The following is a 25,665-nucleotide window of genomic DNA, read 5'->3' as shown; positions in this document are numbered from 1 at the left end:
GTCTTAAAGGTGAATGCCCAGCTAATACACAGCCGGAGTATTGCTAATGGCAAGTTGCTTTGTTACTCCAGTCACACAAGTCCCAAGGAAGCAGTCAATTCTAAACCATACATCAAAATGATTAATTTCACCCAAATGAGCACAAGCTAACCTTGACTAAGAGCATGTGCAGGCTAGAGCAGCTGGATTGAAAGCTAATATATTCATGAAGTTAAAGAAAACCTAATGATAAAAGTTAATGGGCTCTAAAGGCTGAAGGCATCAACTTTCTCCTCGATTCGATGTAAAATGCTACTTGTAAATATAGGGAGCCATTTGAGGGGTAAAATTACAAACGTTCATGCGTTATAAACCTGATTAAAAACTGAACATGAATTATAAATCACTGCAGCTTCCTCGGTTGAGCTTTGATTCAGACTGCCAAAGTCCTGATGCAGGGATAAAGTTTTGATATTCAGAAAGCAGGCGGGAGGATGATTGAGAGCAAAGACGATAACTCAGATCTGATGAGAGGCTTTAACATGATAAAGATTGAATGCAGCCAGAGTGCAGAGAACAATGAGAACGCCAATGAAATCCACAGAAATCTGAGATGAATTTGGGGTTTAGAAAGTTAGCCTGGAGCGAGCAGCGCTGAGATCCTGAAGGTGATCAGGATGAGAAGCGGTGTGAAAATGGTATATAAAGAGACAGCTAAACTACAGCCTGCATTCAGGATAATCATGATTAGGCCTCAAAACCATCAATACTGTTCTGCACAATCAAACTACTGTTTGTGTCTTTTAAAGTCAAAAGAACTGCAACGATTAATCGATTAATCAATTAACAGACACTTAATCTGCAACTATTTTCATAATCTATTTGTGGTTTAAATCAGTTTTCAAGCAAAAATACCAAATGTTTGCTGGTTGCAGCTGCTCCAGTGTGAGGATTTGCTGCTTTCCTCTGTTTTATATCATTGTAAATTGATTATCTTTGGGTTTTGGACTGTTGGTCTGACAAAACGAGATATTTGTTGACGTCACCAGGTGCTCTAAGAAATTTTGGTGCATATTTTTCACTGTTTTCTTTTTAGAGATATTTTAGACATTTTGTGGACCAACTGATTAATTGAGAAAATAATAGGCAGATAAATCGGTTATGAAAATAATTGTTGTTTGCAGCCATTGTCAGACTTTTTTCATAATGTACAATCCACTTATATTTTAATAAAACTTTTGTCCAGATAAATGTATAACGTCACATTTCCTTCTCTATTGTTTGGCTTTGTAGGGCTGAATACACAAAACCTAATCCAGAAAATATGCTTTAAAATGTCATTATTTTTCCTAATTTAGGGTTCTAGAAGTCCTCATAATATCTACACCAGCTTGAGACTTCATTAAGAATTTGTTCTGAAAATGTTTATTTGTCCAAAAAGTGTCCACATTCTATCTAAAAATGAAAAAGCTTTGTAAAGTGAGTCAGTGTGAGTTTGCCTGCAGGGTCAGGAGGGGCTGCTGCTCCACTGGCCTAATATCACTCTAATAGCAGGCCCTTTTGACACTTGCATTAAAGCTCTCAGCCATGCTGGACATTAGCCCGCATTAAGGTCCGTAAAAAAAAGCTGATTTGAGGAAGAGCAGCTGAGAGGAATTCCTTCTCGCTTTAATTGCTTTAGAAACGGTTCCCACAAAGAGACATCGGCCAGATTTACCTCCAGTTTAAGTTCTTATTTCCATCGGTTCACAAGTTAATCCGATTTTTTCCTCCTCTAGGCCCAAATGCTCTGCAGCTATACTGACAAAAAAAGAACAAAACATAAGGTCGGAACTGAAAAAACAAACAAGAGAACAGAAGAAAATTATTATTATTGTTATAGATCGTTGTAATTCTCTCACCCCTCTATTTCATAAAAAAAAAACCATCCATTCGCTCACTGATGACCACTTGTTGCTTGAAAACGTCCAGTAAACTCATTGATTTAATTTTGTTGCTTTCATATTTTGGATTTTCACAGTTGTATAAGAAACCCAATTAAAAGAGAAAAGTCGTGAGGACAATACTTGAACAGTATAAAGTGAACTTTGGGTGAACGCGTTGAGGTAGGCTATAAGAGTATCACATTTTCTTCTCACGCAGGCTGTTGTCAGGGGTCTGAAGTTCTGCAAATGAATGTGGCCAAAGATCAAATTGAGTTTAGGATTTTAACTCCCCACCACCCCACCTTCCTCTTTCTCTCTCTCTCTCTCTCTCTCGGAGAAAATTCAACAAAATATGCAAGCTTTACATTAAAAGGCTACTTTTCGCTGCCCTTAATTCCAGCCTAAACGGTTTTTCTTCGGGAGAAGAAATCTTTTCTAAAAACCTTGAAGAAGAGAGGGGCATTATTGTTTTAATCCTCTTACCAGCAGTCATTTTAAGACATTTTTTTGGAGGGTGAAATGGCGTCTTGTCTACCCAATCCTAACCTAAATCCCTCGGGGCCGGCGAGCTGCTGGAGGCAGCAGTGGAGCCCAGCCTGCATCTCTCCATCTCAGCTGCATTCCCACCAAACGTACAGTCACACCGAGGCAGGAGGAAAATAAAATTAAAGCACGGAATTAACCTGAAAGTCACTGTGCACAAGTCACTGCAAGAGGGTAGTATAGGCCATTACTTACCATTTGCATATAATTTAATTAAGTTATAGACCTTTTTTTGGCTGAATGCAAGCATTTAATGAGTAGAAGTTTCCTTTTAAAACACTCATAATTCTTCACTAAAGAGCTGCTGAAGCTAATATTGACTTTCTTTTAAAATTTTAGTTTCCTGACATTTGTAATGGGTCTTTAGGCCTTTAAATCAATCCAAAAAGTACTATAAAAGCCTAAAACCCACAAATGGCCATTTTAGTGTCTATTAGCCATTTAATAGTATTATGAATGTGGGTAAAGCAATTTAAAACTACTGTGGTTAAAAGAAGGTAACTGTATCAAGGAGTTTTAGTTAAACATTTGAAAAAGATATTTCTAAAAGAAAAAAAACATAAATGCAGCCTGACCTTTGACCTTGGCTGTAGCTTCTATTGAGCAACCCATTTTAAGTAAACCCTAAGATATTAAACATATTTTTTTTAAAGTAATTAAGACCAAATAATACCTTAAAATAGCCTACACGTTGTCATGTTGAGATGTGTCCAGATGAATTTTAAAATATTAGGAGAATTTACTATTTAGGTGGAAGCTTCTTCTTTAGCGCCAGTCTGTATCCTCAATAAAACCAAAAACATAAGCATTATCATTATTAACACCTCCAAAAATAACAAGTGAGCTAAATATCAATAATTAGAATACTAATTGTAATTTTTGGAAGAAAAATCCTTACACAGGCTACAAAATACATTTTTTTAAAATGTTTTTTTTTCTTTCAATACAACTGCGGCAGCAGAAAAGTCGACACCTCGGATGCAGAAAATAATCTATGAAGTGAAGAGTGCTGTGAAGGAGGAGGGCGGAGGAGCTGTGGTGGTGGAGGAGGAGGAGGAGGAGGAGGAAAGCGACGTGATTGGCACAGAGAAGGAGCGTCTGAGCGCCCCGGTGACCCCACCCGGAGCGCTTTAAAGGCCGATAGATGGCAGCTCAGCATTCTCCCACATCCACAGAGAGGCGAGCCACAGGACGGAGCGGGGCGACCGGGATATTCTCAGGATATCACAGTGAATGAAAAAGCAAATGAAATGAACAAAATGAACAGCCGCCTGCGGATTTTAGAGAAGAAGATTTGAAAGGAAAATATTCGGCTGCTTGTGGAGATATTTCGCTTCAGATACACAGAGAGCAGAGAGGTAAGAAGTTTGCTGAACCGAAGTCGGACCATTGCAATAATCGTGAATTAGTTCTGTAGCAAAACAAGTTGTCTAATTTTAAAACCGTAAAATCTGCTTTACGAGTCTTTTTAACTTGACTTTTTTGTTGTTGTTTTTCATCGTGGAGTTTTGTTGTCTTCCTAACTCAATGAAGTCTTTGAGTCTTATTCAAAAGCGCAGTCCGTCGACCATCCGAGGTCACCAACGAAACCAGCGATAGCCTGCAGCAGCTGAACAACGCCTGTGTCTTTTGCTCAAATTAATCGATTAAAAGTGTGCAAGTGTTTAAGGTTATCAGTATCAGCTTTCAGTAACACTGACAGTTGTAAGGCGGTAAATTACAGATTTTCGCTACAAATAGGCCTACATATTCTAATTTAGATACATTTAAACGTTGTTTAATACGGTTTTAAGGAAGTTCTTTTTGTGCATCATTACAGGTTGTTAATTGACTTTAGGTTAATTATCTCCATTTCATTTCCTGTGTCGTTTATGTTTCTGAATGCTGCTGAATTGACGCCCTGCATACAGAGCTCCGGCCCCAGGGCAATCTTTAGTAAATGCTGTATAACTCATAAATCCACGGCAATTAGCATAATTAGGCTTAAATCAGAACCCGAGGCTGTGTGACATTGTCCTGAAAGCAGAGCGTTGTTATGTTGAATTTTTAAGCTGCAGATTTATTTTAAAAATCGAACAGATTACATCCAGCCACAGGCCGATTTAGTACTAATAGCCTATAACGCAATGGAATAGTCACTTGGGAAAAAAATGTTATTGCACTATTCACACGTTTTGAACACACACACACATCATTGTATTTCTATCTTTGTGAGGATCGTCATTGACAGCCCCTTACCCTAACCTTAATCATCACACACAGTAACACACACGTGCTCACACACACGCTGGCCCATCTTTTAAGTGTCAGGCCTGATGATAAATTAATAGCCTAGTTGGAACCTATTTGCACCCACATTAGACAGGAGCCCAACTGGGGATCCCGTGCATATTTCACTGAAGACCTGTCACACATCTCCGTCAGCCTCCAGGCGTCTGAAACTGACCTGGGACCCGCCACAGATTGAAATAAACGGCCCCCCTCTCGAGCCAAACTCTCAGGGAGCAAAGTAAATATGCTGTCGCACCTGCTGTCCGTCCAGCCTGCGGAGCTTTAACAGCGCTGCGCACAAAAGAACACTGAAAATGTAATGTGATTGCAGATGGTGAGATGGTCAGAATTCATTTCATTGGCCTATTTTGTGTTGTGTGGACGGAAAAATGTCAATATCTTTTTTTTTTTTACCTGCCTGACCAATAATTTATCAATAATAATAAGAATAATAATACAGGTAGGGAACTTTTATTCTTGTTGACTACATCTACACATCACAATTGTGGACCACTGACCAAATTACACTATTATCAGACTATTTTTATCAGCACGGATTTAATGTTTCCTTGATATGAACATGTTAATATAACAATAACAACAACAACAAATGGCCACAAAATAGTGTTTCCAAAATTATTTGACTTTTTAGCTGTTGTAGTAGATCTATGATATATTTTATTTGATTGAATAAAATGCTAAATATAGGCCACATTGTATTTTTCATAGCTGAATGGAACTGACCAATTATATGAATCAGCTACATTTTCTGGACACCTCTGTTCATCTTATAGATGACTAAATTATTTCTTTCAGAAACTAAATCTAAAAATGATTCAGTGTTGCGCCGTGGATTCATAAAACACATAATTTATTTTCTGAAAGCTGGTAACTACAAAGGTTAGTGTACATTCAAGTTTCAAAACAAGATATTTTATTTTTTCTGAACGGTTTAAGTGCCGCTAATGTGGCCAAACCCTCCGTGGGAAGAAACACTGTTTCATTAAAAATGTTCCGTTTCGTTTTGCTTAAATGTAATCTAACACAAACGCTCTCAGCTAAATTCTTTATCTCTTTGAAATCGTTAGAAGTCACTCCTAGTTATCTGCTTAATTATTCTTTGATAAAATAAAGGAATCATTTTTCCTTAGGAGCGCAGTCTTTAATGCGTGTACTTCACCTGTTGCCATTTTAATAAGTCAGGCTACAACAAACACTATAATAAAAAGCATTGAAGTTTTCGCTTTTTAATAGCGCTACAACTAGAAAAGAGAGTAGTTTGTTTAGTAAGAGGCCTGACACTCAGCAGCTTGTCCTGTTCTCTGCAGACAGCTCGCCGGCCATGCAGCACTACGGGGTGAACGGCTACTCTCTCCACGCCATGAATTCACTGAGCGCCATGTACAACCTTCACCAGCAGGCGGCGCAACAGGCTCAGCACGCACCTGACTACAGGCCCTCAGTGCATGCCCTCACTCTTGCAGAGAGGCTGGCTGGTAAGAATCAGTTGCTCATTTTGTTGTGGAGTGTTTCACTTTTATCCATTGTCTTTTAAGATCTGCATCTTTTACAAGCAACAGCTAGTTATTTCAGCTTTGAATGAACACAAATTCAATGTGTATTGATCTCTGGGTGCTTAAATGCCCTTTGACTTGTCCTTCAATTAAACTGGTCGTGTTTCTTGTTTCTCAACGGCTGCACATTTCAAGACATTATCCTTGAGGCCCGGTATGGCTCCCAGCACCGAAAGCAGCGGCGCAGTCGGACAGCCTTCACCGCCCAGCAGCTGGAGGCCCTGGAGAAAACTTTCCAGAAGACCCACTACCCTGATGTGGTGATGCGTGAACGTCTGGCCATGTGCACCAACCTGCCTGAGGCACGCGTTCAGGTAAAAACCCCTCAGAATGTATTTATCCTGTGTACTGTTTGCCTGTTGCACTCCAAAGTAAAGGCAGTAAATGAAAGGCTAAAAGGTGAATTTAAAGGCAATCATGTATCATTAAAAGTGATAATAGACAGGCAAGGTTCTGAAAAATGTGAAGACAAGGTAGTCATATGCTGTGGCTTAAAGTTTTCCACTGTTAAGTTAATTTTAGTCCTTGACCCAAGCAATGATCTGTCCTCCATCCATCTGCCAGGTCTGGTTCAAGAACCGCCGGGCCAAGTTTCGTAAGAAGCAGCGCAGCCTGCAGAAGGAGCAGCTCCAGAAACAGAAGGAGGTATCCGGAGCTGCAGAGGGCTCAACAGAGGACTCCAAGACTGACCTCACCAACACCAACGCCACCACCCTGGTTCCTGAGGCCCGCACTCCTCCCCCTCCCTCCTCCTCTTCGTCCTGTCACTCAGAGACAGAGAGGCTGGCAGCCGCACAGCCCCAGCCTGGAGAGATGAGCGTGGAAGTCAACGTCACGTCCCCCGAGCCATCAGACAGTGAGTCGGCAGCAGAAGATAATGCTGACAGAGAGGAGGACGAAATGAGAGGGGAGACGAGGGTGAAGATGAGGGAGGAGATGCAGGGGGAGGGGGGAGCGCAGCCAGGGAGCAGCTCCCCATCCTGCAAACGGCTGAGCCCCACATCAGGTAAAAATATCGCTGTCTGATGAATGCAGCTACTTTTGCTTTTATATTCCCTGATTATATGTCATATTTAAGAATCTAACCACATTCATAACAAGATATATTACTTAATTGGTATCTAAATGCTAACGAAAGCAAATGTGGGGAAACATGCTAAAGTCCTCCTCCTCTCTTTCCATCTCTCAGACTCTCCTCTGTGCTCCCCCAACTTGCCGTCCTCCAGCAGTGCGACCAGTGGTTTGGCGCAAAGCAACTCTTACGCTTCATCTCCTCTCAGCCTCTTCAGGCTGCAGGAGCAGTTTCGGCAGCACATGGCCGCCACCAACAACCTGGTGCACTACCCGTCCTTTGACATGAGCACGCCGTCCTCTCTGCCCTACTTGGGTATGAACGTCAACATGCCGTCCCCGCTGGGCTCGCTGCCCTGCCAGTCCTACTACCAGACCCTGTCACAGGCCCAGCAGGTATGGAACAACCCGCTGCTGCAGGTGGCACCAGGCAGCCTCCCTGGAAGCCTCAACAGCAAGACCACCAGCATTGAGAACCTCCGTCTGAGGGCCAAACAGCATGCAGCCTCTCTGGGATTGGACACGCTCCCCAACTGAAGCTGGGGCTGCTCAGTCTACGTGTTCGCCCTCTAGTCAGGGCCTTACCTATGAATTATGGGCCCTGTCCATGGGAAGTGACTCTGGGCCCCCTTCACTTTCCTCTTGACCTCTCACCACTGTCAGCAACTATGTGTATCCAACCAAAACTCAGACACATCTCCAAAAACTCATTAGAAATACCCCAGATTTAAATGTACCTTTTTTTGGCCACTACCCAGTTGGCTGTCATAACCGACATTTCAGAAGTCCTGTGTTCAAAATCTTTCCAAATTTCAAATTTGTGCTTGTTTCATGCAATTGAACAAATGCTGAGAATGTCTTGTTTGCAGTTATCAAAACCAGAGCAGTATGAAAAACTGTAGAAACAACATATTTTTTAAGGCACACATGATGACCACAAAATGTGTTTTAGAGCAGGCACTTTAGGTGCCTTTCCTCAGATTGGGGGCCCCTGGTTGTCGACACACCTCTTCCCCTTCACCTCATCATCATCATATGGGCATGCAGCTCACTGCTGGGAGCACACCAGAACATGAAGAACACCTCCGTTGGATAGACTTAACAAAAAATAAGATTATAACAAGAACTCAACTCAACAAGAACTTAATGAAAAAAAATCCCACCTGGACTGCAGTTGTGACTGAACAGTACTTTTTGTCTGTGGAGCTCTGCTTGTATTCCTTGACTCCTCCTTGTCAACAGCATAAGCCAACTCTATTAATGCTAGCTGCTCACTGTGATTTCAGCCTCCTCTGTGAAGTCAGGGCAGAAAGTCTTTAACAGAGCAGCAGAGCTGTCAGTCTCATTCCAGGACAGATATTATTAGATATAAGATATTAAAATATTCTATAATTCAACTCCTTAATGTGAACTATGCATGCATGCACCCCTCTGAAGCATGGTTTACAGCTGCAAGACACAGAATAAAGTGTCACATCAGATCTGATAACTGAAGCAAAGCTCAGATCAGTCAATATAATCCCCCAGCCTGTATTTTTTTTTTTTTTTTGTAGATGACACATGACTCTCCTTGTTTAAAGTTACAGCACTCAGCTCAGCCTGCAAGAATCCATTGAGCATTGTAAATATCCTTCAGTGTTCACCTCCATCTGCCCGGCTAAAGAGTAACTTCATGTCTCCTTTTGTGTGAAGGATTTGAGAGGAAAAGTTAAATTTATTTTTCAATTGTGGCTTTAAGCAAAGGACCTAATAATAAGGGGAGACTCTGCAAAGGAGGCACAGCAACAAATAAATATGACCCAGCCAACATATATTTTTGTTCCCTCGGGTGCCGGACTGAACTCTTTCTCTGAGCTTCAGCAGAAAGACGCACAGGCCCATTCTCTATGTATTATATCACTGTAGATTCAAGACATGTATTTCTCAATTGTTTAAAATGTGAGTAATTTATCTGTTTAATGCAAGTAATAAATCACACATAAGAATGACTCATGTTCCCAGTGTCATCGGTTTGAATATAAGATGAAAATATTTGCTTGTACTCACATTGCCTCATTTTGCCATTTTCCAAAGCAAAGATGGAGCTTTATTTAAAGAAATGCGTGTTGATTTCTTGAGTCAGAGGAAAAGCAAAACATACGTTACTAAAAATGTAAGAAAAGAACAAACATGAGGCAACCTTTCTTGTATGAAATTCCTACATTTAGATATGTGGCATTGAATTGAGGAAATAGAGACACTCTGAATGAATGTCATCAAAAAATCCCATTTTCTTAATGGCAGTTTTGTATTTTCAGATGTTTTTGTGGATTTTTGAATCTTTTCCGTCTAGATCGTGAACCAGAAATAATCACATAGCAGGACATCCAACCAACATGCAAACATGCACTCACATATACGCCTCAAAAAAACACCCAAAAACATTTTCTCAAAGTTTCTCGAGTGAGAGGAAGTTGGTGACAAGAGAGGGATTAGTTTAGGGTGTGCCGAATCCAGCTCCTCTCTGGATGGCTGACATCGCTGAGAGGAACTGACAGAAAACTGAATCTTAATAAATAGTTCTGATTTCCACAGGTATCACCTTCAACCCTTTATGGTAAAAATTTAAGTTTGGTTCCACTGAAGACACCTTGATGAACCATAAATAATTTAGACACAGGAGGTCTACCATCTTCGATGGTGAGGTTTACACACCTCACCACTGGGGAGAACCTGCCACTTGTTCACCCAGTGCAGAAAAACTAATCCTAAATAAAATGACTGAAACATAGTGTCAGGCTCTGAAGAGTCTCCAATCCACCACCCACCCACCTACCCTTCACTCTCTCTCTCTCTCTCTGCTCCCCTCTTCCCCCACCCTGTCAGCCGAGGTTTGGCTGCACCGAAACAGAATGCTTTGCCATAAGAAGATTACCTTGGTTGGGATATCGATGGATTAAGTAAGAATAGAATGAGATAAAATAGGACTGAAAGGGTTCCTGGAGTCAGCAAAGTTCAGACACCTGTTTTTTCCTGGTCTTTTCCCGCTTCCTCGCTCTATGACCATAAAGATTATATCACTGTCTAACTGAAGAAAGGGAGGTGAGAGGGGTGGTTTAGGAAGGGGCAGGTTACAGAGCATAAAAATAATTTTGGGGCTGCAATGACAACTCTTACAAATGCCGTTGGGCTTTTTTCAGGCACACTCTTTAAATATGTGGTCAATTTGTCATGAACGTCTGGGTTTTATGTGTTTGTAAAAAATCATATGGGTGTAAATTAATGGGAATGTGTGTGTGTGTGTGTGTGTGAGAGAGAGAGAGAGAGAGAGAGAGAGAGGGTGTATGTCTGTGTGTGAGTGTGTCTATGGCAGCTAAGCCGCTGAAGGTTTCCAGGAGCTCTTTGATGTGTATCTGGGCAATGCGCTATTAGAGGGATTTTCCTAGTTGACAGCTCAGAGAATGTGTGGAGGAATTGCGATGCCAGTGGGCTAAAAGAATGCTGGAAACAGGATTAGGATCATATTCTGGCAGCTCCTGTCACTTCATCAATGGGCTAAGGTTTCCTCAGTGACAGTCCTCCTTCTCTGCCCAGCTAAAACCTTTAGTGGGACCATAAAAGGGGTGAGAGAGGGGAAAAAACAATGATTGAATGGTGTGCTATGATTTCTGTGCTGGGTTTGCTCTTAGGGCTTTGTGTTGGGAGGTCTGAGGGGGATGGCGTTGATTTGGAGGGAGGGGAAGGTCGTGGGGATGAGAAAAAGGGGGCTTTTATTTGGGGTGGGGTGGTGGTGGTAGTGGGGATGGGGGGGTTCTTGGAAGTTTTACACCCAAATCCCCATGGCAGAGCATGTGGAGGGGTTTTACACTGATGCTAGCGCACAGGGACAGCAGCTTGGTGTCCACCAGGGTACAGCAGCAGCAGAAGCAGCAGCAGGTGTGGAGGGAGAAAGCTGCTTTGTCTTCAGGATCCAGTTTATCTGTATACACCCTACCTGTCTTCACCAAGTGAGACCTCTTTCACCTAGTGACGTTACATCTACTTAGATATGTGGGAGTGTCATACTGTATATGCTTGTAGCTCATTTGAGGATATTTAAAATGTTATTTTATTGAAAGATTGTTCTTGTGATCTTCAATATTTTTTACTGTCAAAAGACCAAAAATATTAATGAATTGATTTTGTTAACAAATATTGTCTGTGTAGCTTATTCCTGTGTCATAGACCTGCATTGTTGTCTAAAAGCTATTAAAATAAAACACATCAATGAGCCACACTGTTGCACTGGTGGACATGTTCCTTCATCAGTCCCACATACACCATCCTGCTGCAAAAAATACTCTCTAAAGAACCAAATGTGTATTCATCTGCAGCTGAAAATAGTTTCAACAAATGCATCATTTACTCCTGTTTGAGTAACATTTGCTAAAAACTGCAGTGCCCAACTGTTTTAGGAAATTACTGAGCCTTTAAAAATAATCAAAGTATATATTTGATTGTCACATTGTTGTTTTTTGTTTTTTCATGGGATTTGTTGATAATAACAGAAATATAGAATGTTGCCAGCCTTATACTTTAAATGTATTTGTACGAAAGCTTTAATCTCTAGCAAAAAGATGCTTTGTACCACATTTAACAGCAAGCTATTTTCCATCTGCAGGCCCTGAGCAGGTAAACACCACTACCTTACAAAAAATGCTCATGTGAATTTATCACATGTAAAAAGCATTTCACATTTTTATCAAATGTGAAAAAAACATTTCACATGTCAAAATTTCACAATCACACGAGGTTTTCAAACTTTTCACAAGTGAGAAATTCACATAATGTATGCGCATATGATTTTCAGATATAGCAAATGTGAAGTGAAAGTCATCACATGTGAAAACCACAATTTCACATTTAACATCACACAAAAAACACATTTCAGGTGACAAATTCCCATTACTATATGTGAAACAGAATTTCTAATGTACACATATGGCTTTCGGACATTATCATATTTCACATTATTTCACGTGAGAACATGAATTTTACATGTGCTTTTTTTTTTTTTAAATATGATAAATACTACATGTGATCAATAATGCAATTAAGAGTAATCTTTAATCACCATCTGTATGATCAAGCAGACTTGATTTTGGGACTACAAATTTATAATTCTTAATTTTCTTTCCACAGCTGTAGCACTTTGGATCAGCCTCTTTCTACATATACCATGTTCAGGTGAGTCATTTATGCTCTTAGCTGAATATTTTGAGAGGATTTTGAGGTGCACCTTCTGTAGTTGGGCCTGAGCTTGTGTTGCAGAATAGTTCTTGACTGGGCTTAGAGGGTGGTCTCTGCCATGCATCTTGGACCAGCTGTCTCCATGCTACCACTAACACCCCCTTCCCCCAAGAGTCTAACTCCACACTTTGCTCACCCATGTGAAACAATACTTTCACAATACCACAGGAGTTTGATTGTTGGCGACAAGTTATATAATGCCAGGAATTACAGACTAGCATGCAAATGCTAAATCCTCCTCTCTTTCTCCTGAGAAGTGGATGAGACGGACTATATCTGCAGGCTTCACTCTGGCTCCCCAGCTTTGTGCTACAGAGACGCTCTCCTTTCTCCCCCTGACTTGGGTGATAATCCTGACACGCACTGTCTGCATTTTTTACTGTACGTGTTTAAGCGCATTTGCAGAGCATTTATCTCTCCAATGTAAACCAATTTGGCTATAAGGGCCTTGGGCCAAGCAAGGCTCTGGAGGGAAGAAAGGAAAACTCAAACCTAGCAGATGTGCAGAGAAAGGAGGATGGGAGAGCTGGCGAGGACGCAGCGGTTGATGAACAACTGAATGCAGCAAAAAAGGGAAAGCGGAACCGTATGTGAGAAAAAGAGTGTCCCTTGTCCGGAGGGTAAGCTTTTGAAACTTGGGATAGGGGCCTTTAAAGCCGATAGAACGTGGATCACTGAATTGTTGAGTCACAGAATCTGAGAAAATCATACGGAGCTCCCAGTTAATCCTGTCATAGTGAAATCGGTGGGCATACTTTGGGGATCCCAGCCCCTTCTAAAGAAATTTGGAGCCTGCTGTATTGACAGAGCTGCTGTTTGATACCGCCTATACACCTGTATCAGCTGTCTGTTAATCTGCCTTCCCCTCCTCCCACTAGTCCTCCACAGCACGTCGCCTCTGCTGGTAGTAATGGCTGATGAAATGGACCAAAGACCTAAAAGCTGCCAATCTTGCTGCTTCTTGATGTCTCCTGTAAGTGGCTCTGGTTGCAGGCTGAACTTGTCACTTTGATCATCTGAAAGGCAGGAGCCCTGCTGTGTCAAACATTACTACCTGCAATTCTGTGGAGCCATAAAGACTATGGGCTCCTTGGTCCTTGAAATGGGACATTAAGACAGAATCATCCTAGTTTAGTTGGGGCAATATCAAGGTGTTTTATTTGCTGGCACACAGGCATGGTCTGAATGTGTTTGGATGGCTTTTAAAGTACCTGATCTTATAGCCTAAGGTTCCTGTAAATGAGGTGTTTGCTGCTCTTATCAATGAGACGTTACATGAGAAGAGCACCTTGGCCTACCGGGGTTGTTGGATGGTTCTGCTGTATGATTACAACAGGCTGAGCTTCGGCCAGATGCCCTATCTAACTTCTCAAACTCTTTCATTATACTGTCTCACTTTATGATGTTAAATCCTGGATCAATATTATTTACAGCATCATGGCTATATCATGACATTTAGGAAGTGTTCTTACGGATACAGATTATACTGACAAGGTTTTATATCATGTAACATCAGTCAGCGGTAGAAAAAACATTATTCACTTATGCAACTTGACTCTCTTTGCCAGTTTGTTTGGGGGCTCATATATAGCTAAAAGTTGCAAAAGGCTGTATAATTGGTTTTTGATTATAAGTGGGATTAACAGTGCTAGTGACGCTTTCACATTACAAGGAGACAATTGAGTTGATGTTAAAATTGCTAATAGAACTTTAAACATTTCACTTCGTTTTAGCACTGTCATGAATTATGAAGTTTGATGTGACTATAACAAAAATGGAGAGCTTTCGTCTGTAGTTTAAATGTTACAACTTGCTGAATGTCAAGACAGCTGTCATAGCAGCAGTCAATTCAATACGTTTGAAACATTAAATTTAACAAAATACAAAAATATTATTTTTGATCTTTGATGTACACATGCACTATTCACATACTCTCAAATATACAGTACACTAATACAAGTCAATGAATAAGCCCTTATTAATATGTACATATGGCTAAATGTCCTCTTGTCTTGAATGTCTTCTTCCTGTTTATTTAATAGTCCTTTTTCACAGGAAACATTGACTGTAAAAGCACGGGTGTTACTAATAACATTAACGATGGCTCCTATCTATTCAAGTGTCCCAGTAAGTCAAGACAGTGTGACAGTGAGCCAGCGTGCACAATACCAGGACCCTGAACCTGAAGCAGCTAAATGGAATTCAGCCATCATAAATTTTTATTGTTTACACCTGTGGTTTTTCCTACTGTGACATGTCAGAATGTCTGCCGTGAAAAGGGCCTATAAAAAAACTCAAAAATGTTCTACAAAATGGGATCGTGAGGTGTTCACTAATGTGTTACCATCTAGAAATTGTTTAATATTGAGGACAAATGTTGTGTCACTTATATTTCACATTATGAGTTGACTTGCTGTCATAAGTTATTTTTTCCATTTATCAGGGAGTTTACATAAATCTACATTTATTAAAATGTAAATGCTTTGTTTGATGAAATTGACAAATTTTTACAGTCTGACACATTACATCTTTATTACACGTTTATAATACAAACGTGACATGTATGTGCTTTATGCTAGTATTGTATAAATTAAACAAGATAATGCTAGAATTAAATGGCGTTTAGTCACAATTTTTCTCGTTTCTTGTATTTTGTTTATACTGCTATATTTGGCAAACTGATGAATATTTATTTGCACTAGATCACTTGTGCTTGGATCATCTGTGATGTCTTCAAAGTGCTACGGTATAGAAATAACTTCTAAATTATTTTTAATGTGTATAATATAATACACACGACTGCCAAATTGTAATTGACAAATGTATTTAATGGTCCAATTTGAAGGCTGACTTTGTACATGTGAGTGTGCGTATTTGTCATTGCTTCTGTCTCAGATCCTGAGGGATTTATGAACAATGTCAAGTTCCCTCTGAAGACCTGAGTCTCTTCACTGCCTCTTAAAGCTTAATGCTCCCTGACTGAGTGGCACAGCGAGAGCCACACACTCTCTCTCTATGTGCCACAGATAATGCTAAGAACAACCTCTCAATTCCAGCTCTCCTCTTCGCCTAATGTGCCCTCCTTCCTCTACCGCATGCACACGGCCATTTCCATTCAATGAGACAGCAGTGCAAATGTGGGTGATTGTAATGGAAAACACTAACATTGTCCCTAATGGTTTCCCATCCCAGGAGAGTTTAAAAACATATGTAAATTTATGTAAACCCAACAGAAACACATATTTACAATAGCACAGGGTAATCACAATATGACGACATGGTGCGCTGGCCTTGTAGATGGAGGCGCCATGTGTCATTAGTCTCCTTTATCTCTTTTCTGTTTCCTCTTATGCCATCAGTGCAACAATCACTCACAATAAGAATGAAAATGATCTGTGTTCATCTGTGGCACAGTGATGGAGAGGGAGAAGCGGAGGATGAAGAAGGTAAAGAAAGAGGTTTTGTGTTCTCACAGCTGCTGGATGCCTTGAAGGTGCACCACACTTTATAAACTCAGTTCATTAAATATTCAACAGCAAAAACGGGTTTACTGGACAGGTTTTAAAAGCTGTAAATATCAAAATCAAAAACGGTACACACAAAATGTACCATGACTGGTGAAACAGACGAGCAGAGGAAGGGACAGAGGATCATGTCTTGCCTGTTCAGGGTGCGTTATTAGTGACTTGTACAATTCAGAATCAGAAATACTTTATTGATTCCCGAGGGGAAACTCTTTAAACGACGAGACGGAGCAGCGGCAACAGGCAGCATGCACGTTGGCACATGCGCACATAATTCCAACATCTGAAAACAAATTTCAACATTTCTGTGGACGAAACAAATAATAGCAGTTGTTCCTATGTGAGAAATCAGTTACTTTATTTTATTCTTAGTTATCATACCACAGAAAGCAGTCAGATCTTGTAAAGAGACAAGCATGATTAAGGAGACATTATTTTCCATAATCAATATAAATTCCAAATTTCAACATTCTCCGCATGTGGTCTTTGCCTAATGGTGACGTGAATTCAATTTCTTCCAAATTGTGTAGTTCCTCTTCATGCTATATTGCGTGAAATATTAAACAATGCCAGGAGTGGCAAAACAGAACAAAGACTTGGCTTATTTCATACCTACTAATGGCCAAACAGGATGCTGAATTTTGCAAAAAGAAAAAAAAACAAAAACAAAGAGCACATAATCATACCGGTCAGTGTCAGTTAGACTTAATTTTAAAACAAAATGTTAAATAAAAGCAAATGTCTAAGTTTATATGTTATATGTACGATAAAAATCAAATGACATTTTAAAATCATGAGATTTGTCAATGAATTAATTAAACACAAGCAGACAAGTACAGACAAGAAGTGAACATTTTAAACCGTCAACAGATTACCAGTTACAATATATTAAATCTTTATTATGGCCCTAAAAAGCAAGAAAATGCCTGAGGTCATCCTTGTAGAGCAGAAGAGAAACTCAAAACATTAAAGATTTTTCAAAGCAATATTAATTGTGTTAACTTTCACTCATAGCTAATTTTATTTTAATGTGGTTAACAGGTGTTGTGTTTTGTGTAGTTATTGCTACATAAAAGAGCACCTTCATCATCAGTGATTCACAGCAAATTTAACCTGAAGCCCCTGATGTTAGCCTCCAGGCCTTACTTTCTGCTCTGTTTGACCAGTTGTTCCACCTCCTTCATGAAGCGCAGGCAGAGCTCATCCTGCCATGGCAGGGCGACACACTGCACCGCCACGGGCAGACCCTCGCCTCCAGACACAGCCTGAACACAAACACAGATATGCAGTCAGTCAACAGTCTGCAACCAGACCCACCACAGTCTTCTGCCTCCACCTACTGAACAACTGTGGAACTACTGTTTTAAGAGAGTCACTACAATGGCCTGACACTGAAGTCTGGGTTGATACACAGGAACATAAGTGTAGGGGGAGGACCAGAGGGGTGGCATGAAAAAGTCAGTTGAGTGTCTAGCTCCTATGTAGGAGGGGTGGGGGGCCTTTTACGTGTCTGTGTCCAGGGGCCCACTGTGTCATAATCTGTCCATAGTTGTAGGCTATTTGGAGTTACAAATAGCAACTATTTATTAATAATATTTCATATTCAAAGTTGTTTATTGGCATTAATGTATTACACTAACGATAATGTAACTTAATAATGTACAGTTTATTATTGCCAAGAACCAGGGATCGTTACTCATTTTACAAATGTGCCCCCCTTCTTTGAATGTTGTGCCCCAGTCCCACCCCTGTATAAGTGCAGCTGAAACAATTGATAATTGATTAATTGTTAGTAATTTTTAAGCAAAATGCCCAAAAAATAAATTACAGGTCTCAGCCTCTCATTTGTGAAGGTTTGCAGCTTTTGTTTGTCTTGTAATAGTACACTGAATATCTTTAAGTTTTGGGCTGTTAGCAAGACAAAACAAGCAATCTGAAAACGCCATCTAAGACTTGGGATTGGCATTTCCTTCTGTCTTTCTTTCTTTTTGACATTTAGACACAAAAAGATTAAGCAATTAATCAAAAAAATAATCAGCCGATTAATTGAGTATGAAAATAATTGTTAGTTGCAGCTCTACTTCAAAGAAATACAAAAGTCAATATAAATCACAAGTTGCTACAACTGTCTCTTGATCATGAAAAATTGCAAAGTGTCTGTTGAATGAGCAGGTTTATCAGGCAGTAGTTTAATAAAGTAACTATGACAAGTTGAAATGCTTAATGCTCGTTGCTGCCAACAACCGCTTAATGCAACTTAAGCAACAATTGGTGTAGATGACTTTGATATTGTGATTTCATTACTCTGAAGTAAATGTGGGGTTTGTTTTGCATCCTGTAAATCAAAATGACAAAGGCAATGACACAAATGAATGTTGAAGTTTGGGGGAACTGAGAAGAAACAGCCTAAAAATGATCATCTATCGAACTTGGCCTGAAAAACACATTATAGCTTCCAGAATCATCATTAATTCAATCACTTGGCATCAGTCACCTCTTATTGGCATGTGTTTCTTACCTGTTTGAAGAGATTGTCCCAGTAGTCCTGATAAATGCCCTTATAGTGCTTGAGTTCCTCCTCATCCTTTGCCGTCACCGTGGAAACAGGAACAACGCCGGCGGGAAAGTTGAGGAGATTGTAAAGCATCATGTAAATGAGAACATCTGGAATCACAGAAAATTTATATACTGTGTTACACAGGGTTTTATGGTAGCAATATTATTGCTGTTCTGTATGGTAATCAGTGCTATGATAAAGCATTGATAAAGTGATTTTTGGCAAAGAATTAAGTCAGATTCCTTTATGTATTGTGGGAGAAAATATTCAAAGGAAAGGTGACATCAATATTTGGTTCACTTTTCTGTTTGATGTGTCACTTAAGACTGCAATCTTTATGTGTGAAAGAGTGAATTCCTCTTTTCCTTCGGTGTTTTAAAGTTCAAGAGATTGCTTCCTAGCTCTCTGGCTACTACAACGGTCGTCTGACTAATATTTAGTGTGCAGAAAACACACAAAAAGACAATACACATCGCATCCTGAACAGGATTATAGAAAACGGATGGCTAGATGGATGGACACTATTATATCTCGTACCTCTTTCTAATCATTCACAATGCCTTTTCAGGTATTACACACACATAACTGCTCAGGGTACCGTACGGCTATTCTTGCCGCAGCATAAGAAGTTGTAGGCTGGTCCGATCACAGGGCACAGCAGCACGTCTATTTTGCATCTTCTCCAATCTGCTATCGTTTCATGAATGTAGTCCTAATGAAAACACAAGAGAATTCAGTTTTACCTGTATACATTCATACATGCACATACATCATTAGCTGACAGCTATCAGTACCTCAACAGCAGCATGCTGCCTCCACAGATCTGGAACAGATCTAAAAACAAGGCAGAGAAAGAATCAGTATGTTTTGGCATTTTGCCCATTACGTGCAATTTGTGATTAACTTCAAAATTTCTTTCTCACCCAACTCCAGCGATAGCACTAAAGAAAGAAGAACTACGAGGAGACTGCAAAAGACAAGCACAACATAAAACACACTTTTAGTATCAAATCACACAGTGAATGCTTTATCAAATAACTGCCAAGGTCATTTTCAAACCAAAATCATGCTCAATGTCCCTAAGGATTTTATTTACTTTAGTCTGTATTTATGTATGTCTGTCACAGATGGAGGTAACTCACCAGTGGCTTGAGGAGGAATGAGATGGTTTTCTTCAACCACCAAGGAAGATAGTAAGGTAAAACCTGTACTCTGAGACAGGGGTCCAGAGGGCCCCCCTCCCTAAAACAGAAACAATAAGGGATCATTGGCACACAACAGGACAATTGGTTCAAAGGGATTTTAAATATGGTTTATTGTAATAGTTAGACAGGTAATAAAGTTTCAGAACATAGCCTTCAAAAAACCTAATATTATAGCTCTGTGAGGCTGTACTTAGACACAGCAGAGCTTTGAGCTAAATGCTAACATCACCATGCTAACATGCTGATGTTTAGCAGGTATGTTTACCATGTTCCACATCTTAGTTTAGCATGTTAGTATTCGAGGCACTAAACACAAAGTACTGTAGGTTTTGCAGGTATTTGGTCAAAAACCAAAGTATTGGACAAATAAAAAAAAAATAACCTGATGGTGGCGCTAGAGGAAAAGTCAGAAGCCCTATCTAGAGCCAGTGTTTGGTTTGCCCGTTCTGGGCTACTGTAGAAACATGGCAGTGCAACATGGTAAATGGACTTTGTATAGCGCCTTTCCAACTACTCAAAGTGCTTCACACTACATATCACATTCACCCCATTCATGCAGGTGCCAACTGCTCATCAGTACAAAGAAACTCAGTCACACACACTCACACACCACAGGCAATTTGAAGTGCCCAAGGATACTTCGACATGTGGGCTGGGGGATGCTGGGATTGAACCGCCGACCTTCCGATTGGTCCCACTCTACCACCAAGCCACAGGCATTTCTTCTAAATGATGGAAGGAGGGGTGAGCAGCGTTGCTGAATGAGATCGAGCCTGACTTTTTTTTTTATATTAACAATTGAATGAATGAATAAATGCATTAATTGAGAAATGTTTCACTAATGCTTTATTTTACAGGTTCGTTTTTATTTTTTAAATAAAAGGACTGTAATTTGGTACCATGTATAGGGAAGTCGAGACAGGCAAGTATACAACATATATGAAAAAATATATTTAATAATAAACATAATTAATTTATATTTAGGTAGGTTTAAATAGAGCTGTGCCTTCAAGGGAATTCCTATTCCCAATAAAATTAGTACCAAATGACTTGATGAGTTATTTGCAGGACACTTCCTAGGAAATGCACGCTAGCAGACAAAGTTATATTGAAACACTGACAGAATACAAACAGATAATAAAATATAAGAAAAATCAACATCATGATCAGAAACTAAGATAAATTGAGGAACCCATTGATCAAAATTAGTTCTGGGAGAGATGGAACAACTTAAATAACAAAAAAGACATCCTGGCCATACAAAATGGTAACATTTGGAATGATCATTTTGAAAAACTATAACAATCTCAATCATGAACAGAAACAAATACCAGAAAAATTGACACTCCTTGAATCAACAATCAAAACTAATCAGAACCCCCTTGATAACCTAATTACAATGAACAAATTAGAAAACAGCACAAAAAATCTAAAATCTGGCAAAACACGTGGACCTGACGGCATCAGGACAGAGATACTGAAACACAGCAGGCCTGAGCTGGCCCTGCTTCAGTTGTTCAATCTCGTTCTTCAGTCAGGTTGCTTTCCTGAGGTTGTGTGGTCGAGTAGAGATAAATTGGACCCTAACAACTACTGAGGCACTTGTATGAGCAGTAATCTGTGGAAGGTTTTTTGCAGCATTATCAACGCCCGTATGCTGGCCTTCCTTATGAAACACAATGTCCTGAGCAAAGGGCAAATTGGCTTTTTACCAAATCGCAGCACTAATGACCACATTTACATTCTACACACTCAAATTAATCATCATGTACACCAACAAAAAAAACAAGGGTAAAATGTTTGCATGTTTTATTTATTTTAGAAAGGCTTTTGATTCTATTTGGAGAGGGGATTATATTATAAAATTCTCCAAATTGGTGTAGGGGGTAAACTTTATGACATAATTAAGTCAATGTATGTCAGTAATAAATGTAGAGTAAAAATTGGTAACAGAACTACAGATCCCTTCACTCAAAGGAGAGGCGTCTTTCAGGGCAACAGCTTAACAGCTACATCAATGACCTAGCAGTACTGTTGGAGCAATCTGGAACCCCTGATCCTTAACACTAAGGAAGTGAAATTTCTGCTTTATGCTGATGACCTGGTAGCAGCACCGGGACTTCCAGGAGCAGTACTGTCGGAACTGGGCTCGGACAGTCAATTTTAACAAATCTAAAGTCATAATCTTCAAGATGAAGTCCAGGTCTCTAAGAAACACATATCTAGATCACACCCTATGTTACGATTACTTAAAGCTCAAAATCAGTGCCTCAGGTAACTTTGGTCTGGCAGTGAATGCACTGAAACAAAAAGCGTGTAGAGCTTTTTTTGCAATTAGAAGAAAATTTTACAAAATCAGTATACCAATAGAATTTGGACTAAAATATTTGACAGTGTAATCCAACCAGTCACCTTTTATGTTAATGAAGCTTGGGGTCCACTTAGTCATCAGGACTACACTAGCTGGGACTAGCATCCCATAGAGGCCCTGCATGCAGAATTTTGTAGGTCCATATTAAACATCTAAAGAAAAACACCAACCAATGCATGCAGGGCAGAATTAGGCTGTTACCCATTGATTATTAAACACTTACATTTTGGTTACATCTCAAATTGAGCCCCAAAGACACAATGAGATTTCAGAGACTACAAACCCAAGAACTGAAGCCCCAAAAGAGTCCCTTCTATTAGCTGGTCCTGAGACTTACTGATCAAAAAACACCCAATACTGTTCAACCTCAGACCCCAAACCTAGCACTTTCCAACCACTAATCAGAGTAAACCAAATTAACAAAAAATGCCTATCTGGAAAATTGGACGAATCAAACCAAAACTTAACTGCTATCTGGCCCTAAACCATGAATATAAACTGTCAGAGTATCTCTTTACTGTCAGAGATACAAAGCAGAGACAGATCATAACCAAATGCAGACTCAGTGACCACAACCTAGCCACAGAGCTCCTGGCTACCAACAGAGGAACGAGTCTGTGGTCACTGCAAACAGGTGAGGCAGAGACAGAGATGCACTTCCACTTAAAGTATCCCACTCTGATATTACTATATTTGTCAAATTTTAAGAAATTTGATTTCTTAATCAGAAACGTCACAGAACTAGAAAGCAGTTAAAAGTAACAGATTCTATTCGGAGAGGTGCATGCAGCATACTTAGCTGCACAATATGTGACTGCCACAAACCGAGGGACACATTAAAACAACATCACTGAATGTGACAAATGATTATCTTCACATCTCACACACACACACGCACACATACTCACTCACTTATTATGGGTGAGATGTTGAAATGTAATTGGGGGGTTGGTTTTGTGCCAAAAAAAAACTTCATCCTCCACTAAACATAAGCCCTTCATCAGTGTGTGCACACACACACAAAGTTACATATAAATGGTTTTGATGTTATATATTGTATTTTATATATGTTGTGTTATTGCTAATATTACTGTTTTTGTTTATTGTCCAAATATTTGATCAGTTTGTACTTGGATGCTTTGGCAAAATAGTTTTTGAAACTTTCATGCCAATAAAGCCTTTGAATTGAAATTTATCTGAACATTTGTAACATAAAGTGCATTACCACTACAATTTTAATATTTAATATTAAGTTTATCTTCAGGGTCATCTCAACATTGTTTTAGCCATTAAGTTAGCAATATTGTTTTTGTTACACTCATGCCAAAAAAGCATATTGATTTGATTATTTGAGACAGAGAAAGTACAAAGATAATTTGAATCCATTGCTGAACAGGAGAAGTTGAGAAAGAAATTTTCTCACAAGTTGTCCAAAATACAAAGAAATTAGAGAAGATTTCTTCCTCAAATTCAACCAGAAAACCCCAGACTTTCTTACCCTCCCAAGAGACAGACTAATTCAAAGCCTTCTGGGAGAAGACAGCACCACAGTAGAACTGGCAGGAGAGTATGTTACTGCATGTGGGTTAGCAGAGGGGGGATGTAAACAGCCACAACAATGCATGTGAGAATTCACGTGGCAGATAATGTGGCCGGAGCCCCACAGTTTACAGTTCAATGTCCGGGCTACAGATACTCTGCTTGATGGTAACGTGACCAGGGTTACACCATCTGTTGTTGACCAGCACTGCAAGCCCGCCGCCTTTCCGCTTACCGCTCCCGGTGTGATCCCTGTTGGCCCGAACAGTCTGAAAGCCGTCGATGGAAACGTTATGGTCCGGGATATCCTGATGTAGCCATGTCTCCCAGAAGCACATCAAACTACACTCCCGGAACTCCGTCTGACTCCGGGCTAACGCCGTTAGCTCATCCATTTTATTCGCCAGTGATCTGACGTTGCCCAGGACGAGAGACGGCAGACACGGCTTAAATCTCTTGTTCTTAAATATCTTTTCTCTTCCCTCGCCGCTTCGTTCCACCTCTGCATCCTCGGTGTGCCCTCCTCCAGATCTCAGTGGGGACATCGGTTGTCGTAGGCTGTTCTAAGGGAAAAACAGAAACTCTGGCAGCTAAGAGCGGCTCCCATTCCTCAACACTCTGATAAACAGCAAATTCATATAATTCAGTGCGAAGTGTCGCTATTTTCCAAGCTACTGTAGCTGTCATATTCGTCATAAGGAAGTGGGCGTGGTTTCATCTGGGTGGGAAAAACGATAGACGTGAAAGCTTCAGTTTCACTTTCATTGTGTGACAGTGCAGCTATTTGTGGGTGTGGTTTGGTGTATAGGGACATTTTAAAAATGAGCTGCAGCAGACACTCTGAACACTGTGTCTCCACTTCAGCTGCAGTATCTACTCTCTACTCTTTAACCCAAACATGACCAGCAACTTAGGTAAGTCATTATACTGTATCCTTTTAAAGTACAATTATTTCACAATTTTTTGACATAACCTTTTGTTCCAAGATGATAATATGACTTCAAATTCTGTATTTTTTCATTTCAAAATCATGACTTCTTGGTCTTAAGGAAAAGGATAAAGATTTGGCACATTTTTGAGATGAATGCCATTTTTGTCCTAAAGAATCTGAGTCCTCTTTTTGACGGGACTTAATAGACGTTTCTTCTCTCCCGTCTTTTATAAGTTGCATTAAGTACAATGTGTACAACCTGATGTAGATTATTAATCAGTGTCACTCATTCTTCTACACAGGTTATAGCAGAACAAATAATGAGGAGCTGAGGATAGTGTTGGTGGGGAAGACTGGTAATGGGAAGAGTGCCACTGGAAACACCATTCTGGGACGACCGTGCTTTGTATCTAAGTTCAGTGCAAAGTCTATGACTGTAGACTGTTCTAAGGGCAAAGCTGTCGTGGATGGGCAACAGGTTGCTGTCATTGACACCCCGGGCCTGTTTGACACCAGGTTTGGCATGGATAAGACAGCTCAAGATATATGCCAGTGCATCTCTTACGCTGCTCCTGGACCCCATGTGTTCCTGGTGGTCATCAGGCTGGGCAGATACACTGAAGAGGAGAAGCTGGCGGTGCAAAGGATTCAAGAAATCTTTGGCCAGGCTGCAGACAGATACAGCATGGTTCTCTTTACTGGTGGTGACCTTATTGAAGACACCACTATTGAGGACTTCTTGAATGAAAGCTCAGACCTTCAAGAACTCGTGGCCAGATGTAACGGCCAGTACCATGTCTTCAATAATAAGCTGAAGGATCGCTCTCAGGTCACTGAGCTGCTCCAGAAGATCAGAAATATAGCCCAGAGGAACGGAGGAAGCCACTACACCAACGAGATGTTCCAA

General features: G+C 40.1%; 3 protein-coding genes across 7 annotated transcripts in view; 2 read left to right on the top strand and 1 right to left on the bottom strand.

Annotated features, from left to right (window-relative positions):
* Nucleotides 1-3,590: 3,590 nt before the first annotated feature.
* On the top strand, nucleotides 3,591-9,351 carry LOC122877381 (diencephalon/mesencephalon homeobox protein 1-A-like). Its single transcript, XM_044198858.1, has 5 exons — nucleotides 3,591-3,805; nucleotides 6,047-6,214; nucleotides 6,428-6,606; nucleotides 6,857-7,298; nucleotides 7,482-9,351. Exons 2-5 carry the CDS (start codon nucleotides 6,061-6,063, stop codon nucleotides 7,898-7,900), a joined length of 1,194 nt encoding a protein of 397 aa, XP_044054793.1. The 5' UTR covers nucleotides 3,591-3,805; nucleotides 6,047-6,060; the 3' UTR covers nucleotides 7,901-9,351.
* Nucleotides 9,352-16,496: 7,145 nt separating this feature from the next.
* The window catches only part of LOC122877376 (fatty-acid amide hydrolase 1), a 36,119-nt gene continuing 26,950 nt past the window's right edge, over nucleotides 16,497-25,665 (bottom strand). For 3 of the 5 annotated variants that reach the window (XM_044198850.1, XM_044198851.1, XM_044198852.1), the window contains 6 exons: nucleotides 19,855-19,954; nucleotides 19,636-19,679; nucleotides 19,507-19,546; nucleotides 19,316-19,424; nucleotides 18,674-18,819; nucleotides 16,497-17,420 (listed from right to left, as the gene is read on the bottom strand). In XM_044198850.1, the coding sequence (XP_044054785.1) occupies nucleotides 17,298-17,420; nucleotides 18,674-18,819; nucleotides 19,316-19,424; nucleotides 19,507-19,546; nucleotides 19,636-19,679; nucleotides 19,855-19,954 (562 nt within the window). In that variant the 3' untranslated portion in view covers nucleotides 16,497-17,297. Of the gene's footprint in view, nucleotides 17,421-18,673; nucleotides 18,820-19,298; nucleotides 19,425-19,506; nucleotides 19,547-19,635; nucleotides 19,680-19,854; nucleotides 19,955-25,665 lie in introns of those variants that run through there. The other 2 variants (XM_044198853.1, XM_044198854.1) reach the window with 2 other exon arrangements.
* The window catches only part of LOC122877379 (immune-associated nucleotide-binding protein 9-like), a 21,229-nt gene continuing 19,631 nt past the window's right edge, over nucleotides 24,068-25,665 (top strand). The window contains exons 1-2 of the mRNA XM_044198857.1: nucleotides 24,068-24,741; nucleotides 25,061-25,665. The exon at nucleotides 25,061-25,665 is cut by the window's right edge and continues 12 nt beyond it. Of these exons, the coding sequence (XP_044054792.1) occupies nucleotides 24,726-24,741; nucleotides 25,061-25,665 (621 nt within the window). The 5' untranslated portion in view covers nucleotides 24,068-24,725. The remainder of the gene's footprint in view (nucleotides 24,742-25,060) is intronic.

The sequence above is a fragment of the Siniperca chuatsi genome, linkage group LG6, assembly GCF_020085105.1.
Source record: "Siniperca chuatsi isolate FFG_IHB_CAS linkage group LG6, ASM2008510v1, whole genome shotgun sequence".
Classification (NCBI taxonomy): domain Eukaryota; kingdom Metazoa; phylum Chordata; class Actinopteri; order Centrarchiformes; family Sinipercidae; genus Siniperca; species Siniperca chuatsi.
The sequence above is the reverse complement of the archived record's forward strand: the minus strand, read 5'-3'. Positions and strand labels throughout refer to the sequence as shown.